The sequence below is a fragment of the Rhinopithecus bieti genome, unplaced genomic scaffold (genome assembly GCF_001698545.2).
Source record: "Rhinopithecus bieti isolate Rb0 unplaced genomic scaffold, ASM169854v2 scaffold_6946, whole genome shotgun sequence".
Taxonomy (NCBI): domain Eukaryota; kingdom Metazoa; phylum Chordata; class Mammalia; order Primates; family Cercopithecidae; genus Rhinopithecus; species Rhinopithecus bieti.
In genome coordinates, this window is record NW_016805697.1 from 669952 (window position 1) to 673247 (window position 3296).

The 3296-nt window shown below is 39.9% G+C and overlaps 1 protein-coding gene across 1 annotated transcript in view; it reads left to right on the top strand.

Moving 5' to 3' along the window:
* The window catches only part of ABHD3 (abhydrolase domain containing 3, phospholipase), a 46007-nt gene extending 43162 nt beyond the window's left edge, over window positions 1-2845 (top strand). Inside the window, exon 10 of the mRNA XM_017873516.1 lies at window positions 1988-2845. Within this exon, the coding sequence (XP_017729005.1) occupies window positions 1988-2160 (173 nt within the window). The 3' untranslated portion in view covers window positions 2161-2845. The remainder of the gene's footprint in view (window positions 1-1987) is intronic.
* The last annotated feature ends 451 nt before the right edge of the window (window positions 2846-3296 follow it).

A 3296-nucleotide genomic window follows, 5' to 3' on the forward strand; every position in this document is an offset into this window, starting at 1 on the left:
AAAAAAAAAAAAAAAAAAAAAAGAAAAGACTGTCTTACTGGTGAATTATATTAAATACAGCAACTATGTTTTGTTTTGTTTTGTTTATTTGAAACAGAGTCTCGCTTTGTCACCTAGGCTGGAGTGCAGTGGCGCAATCTTGGCTCACTGCAACCTCCATCTCCCTGGTTCAAGCGATTCTCCTGCCTCAGCCTCCCAAGTAGCTGAAATTACAGGTGCCTGCCACCATGCCCAGCTAATTTTTTAATATTTTTAGTACAGACAGGGTTTAACCATGTTATCCAGGCTGGTCTCAAACTTCTGACCTCAAGTGATCCACCCCACCCATCTCAGCCCCAGAGTGCTTTAAGTACAGGCATGAGCCACTGCGCCTGCCAGCAACTAGGTTTTTTTTGTTTTGTTTTGTTGTTGATTTGTTTTGTTTCATTTTGTTTGAGACGGAGTGTTGCTCTGTCACCAGGCTGGAGTGCAGTGGCGCCATCTCAACTCACTGCAGCCTTGGCCTCCCAAGTAGCTGGGATTACAGGCATGCACCACCATGCCTGGCTATTTTTTGTGTTTTTAGTAGAGACAGGGTTTTACCATGTTGGCCAGGCTGCTGTTGAACTCCTGACCTCATGATCCACCCGCCTTTGCCTCCCAAAGTACTGGGATTACAGGCATGAGCCACCGCGCCCAGCTCTTTGTTTTCTTTAGACGGAGTCTCACTCTGTCACCAGGCTAGAATACAATGGCACAATCTCAGCTGACTGCAACCTCGCCTCCCAGGTTCAAGCGATTCTCCTGCCTCAGCCTCCCAAGTAGCTGGGACTACAGGCACACGCCAGTGTGCCCATCTAATTTTTGTGTTTTTGGTAGAGACAGAGTTTCACCATGTTGGCCAGGATGGTCTTGATCTCTTGACCTCATGATCCACACACCTCAGCTTCCCAAAGTGCTGGGATTACAGGCGTGAACCACCGTGCCCGGCCTCCCTCTTTTTCTTTCTTTCTCTCTCTTTCCTTTGTTTTCTTTTCTTTTCTTTCTTTCTTCCTTTTCTTCTTTTTGTCCTTCTCTTTCTTTCCTTTTCTTTTTCTTTGCTTTCTTCCTGTCTTCCTTTCTTTCTTCTTTCCTTTCTTTTCTTTCTTTCAAGATGGAGTCTCACTGTGTTGCCCAGGCTGGTCTCGAACTTCTGAGCTCAAGTGATCCTCTCACTTTAGGGTCCTAAAATGCTAGGATTATAAGCATGAGCTACCATGCCAAGCTACATCATGTAAAGTTGATCAAAATAATAGCTAATGAATTTCTAACTCTCAAAAAGGTGCTAAGCTTAGTTGTTTTCCCTGCTGTAACTCCTCAGTGGGAATTTTATAGCATATTATGAGGATTCACCATTCCTTGAATTGTCTTACTTTAATTTCTCAAAATAAGACTTGATGTATACTTTTGTGTTATGATTAAATCTTGGATTGGTTCTTCCCAAAATGATTGTGCAAGTATATGACCATATATACGAACTGTTATAAGAATATAGATAGTTCAAGCCTGTAATCCCAGCACTTTGGGAGGCCGAGACGGGCGGATCACGAGGTCAGGAGATCGAGACTATCCTGGCTAACATGGTGAAACCCCGTCTCTACTAAAAAATACAAAAAACTAGCCGGGCGAGGTGGCGGGCGCCTGTAGTCCCAGCTACTCAGGAGGCTGAGGCAGGAGAATGGCGTGAACCCGGGAGGCGGAGCTTGCAGTGAGCTGAGATCCGGCCACTGCACTCCAGTCCCGGCGACAGAGCGAGACTCCGTCTCAAAAAAAAAAAAAAGAATATAGATAGTTGACGTAAATTAGACTCATTCCATTTAACTGTGCTCATTACATATATTTATATAATGGTGTTTTGATTTCTGTTTATTAGACATGATAAAGGTATATGCTTTTCCTAACAAAAACATAATGATTATATTTTTCTCTCTCCTTCTTCTCTCTTATTGCCACCCTGTTTGGTCTGAAGCTATTCCAATAGAAACTGCTAAGCAAAATCCTAATGTTGCGTTGGTCCTTACTTCTTATGGAGGCCATATTGGTTTTCTGGAGGGAATCTGGCCAAGGCAATCCACTTACATGGATCGTGTCTTCAAGCAGTTTGTGCAAGCTATGGTTGAGCATGGACATGAACTCTCTTAACATGTAGTTCTTCGGGTGCATTTTGTCTGAACCACAATTGTGAAGGCAGCTCAGCTTAGTGCACAAATTTTAACTACTGTATATAAGGCAAATAAGCCAGCAGATGGGTGAAGAGGTCCAGAATGATATGCAAAACTACTTTTAGAGAAACAAAACAACTTTGTAGCAACAAATTCAATATAGTATTAGATTGTTACTTATGTAGATTTTATTTTTACTATGCCTTACCAAGTACATCCTTAAACAAAGTAGTATGTACATGAAATTGCACTTAACCAAAACTATTGTGTAAAAAATTTTTAATTCCTCAGGGTTTTAATTTAAACTAGTATTTTTTTAGATTATTCGTTTTAGGTGATTTAATGGTACTTTAATAACTGCTGAGAAATGTTGGCTATTTGAATGTAAGTTATAAGGTGGTACTTTCCTAAGGGTATTTATAGTTAATGATGATAACATGAAAACTGAAATAAAATACAATGCGCTAAATCTTTTATGTATTCTAACTTTAAAAGACAAGTGCAACAATGTTAGACTGACTTCTATATGTGCTCTTTTACTCTGATAATATTAGGGCTAACTTATGTTTTATAATGATTATAATTTACATGCTTATTTTTAAAATAGTATATATGTGGACGCATATATATCATTATATTAAAATAAATTCTACCATTTTAAATTGTTCTTTTGTGAGTTTTTATCTACTAAAAGGCCCCAGAAAGTAATCCCTAGAAAGTAATTGGTGATAATTTTATTAATGCATTAGTAAGAAACATTAATACTGTTTTGCTTTTCCGTTTCCAGAATATCGGGCTCACACCACTTGTACCAATTAAGAATACTTTCAGCGGCAGGAAACCTAACAGTGCCTTAAGGAAAAATTATATCTAATTAACTTGTATTATAAGAATTCTCCTAGTGGGCAGGCCAGAGCTGGTGTGGAGGCTTACCAATGTCATCAAAGACCCAGTCTGTTTCTATTCCATCCTTATCACAGTGGCTAGTTATCTTCTAAACACAGGGTGGCTGCTGCAGTTCCAGATGACACATTTGTGTTCAAAGAAGGAAAAGGGAGGAGTGGGGCCAGACACATCTGCCCTTTTAGGAAAGTGAAAGCTTTCCCGGAAGACTTG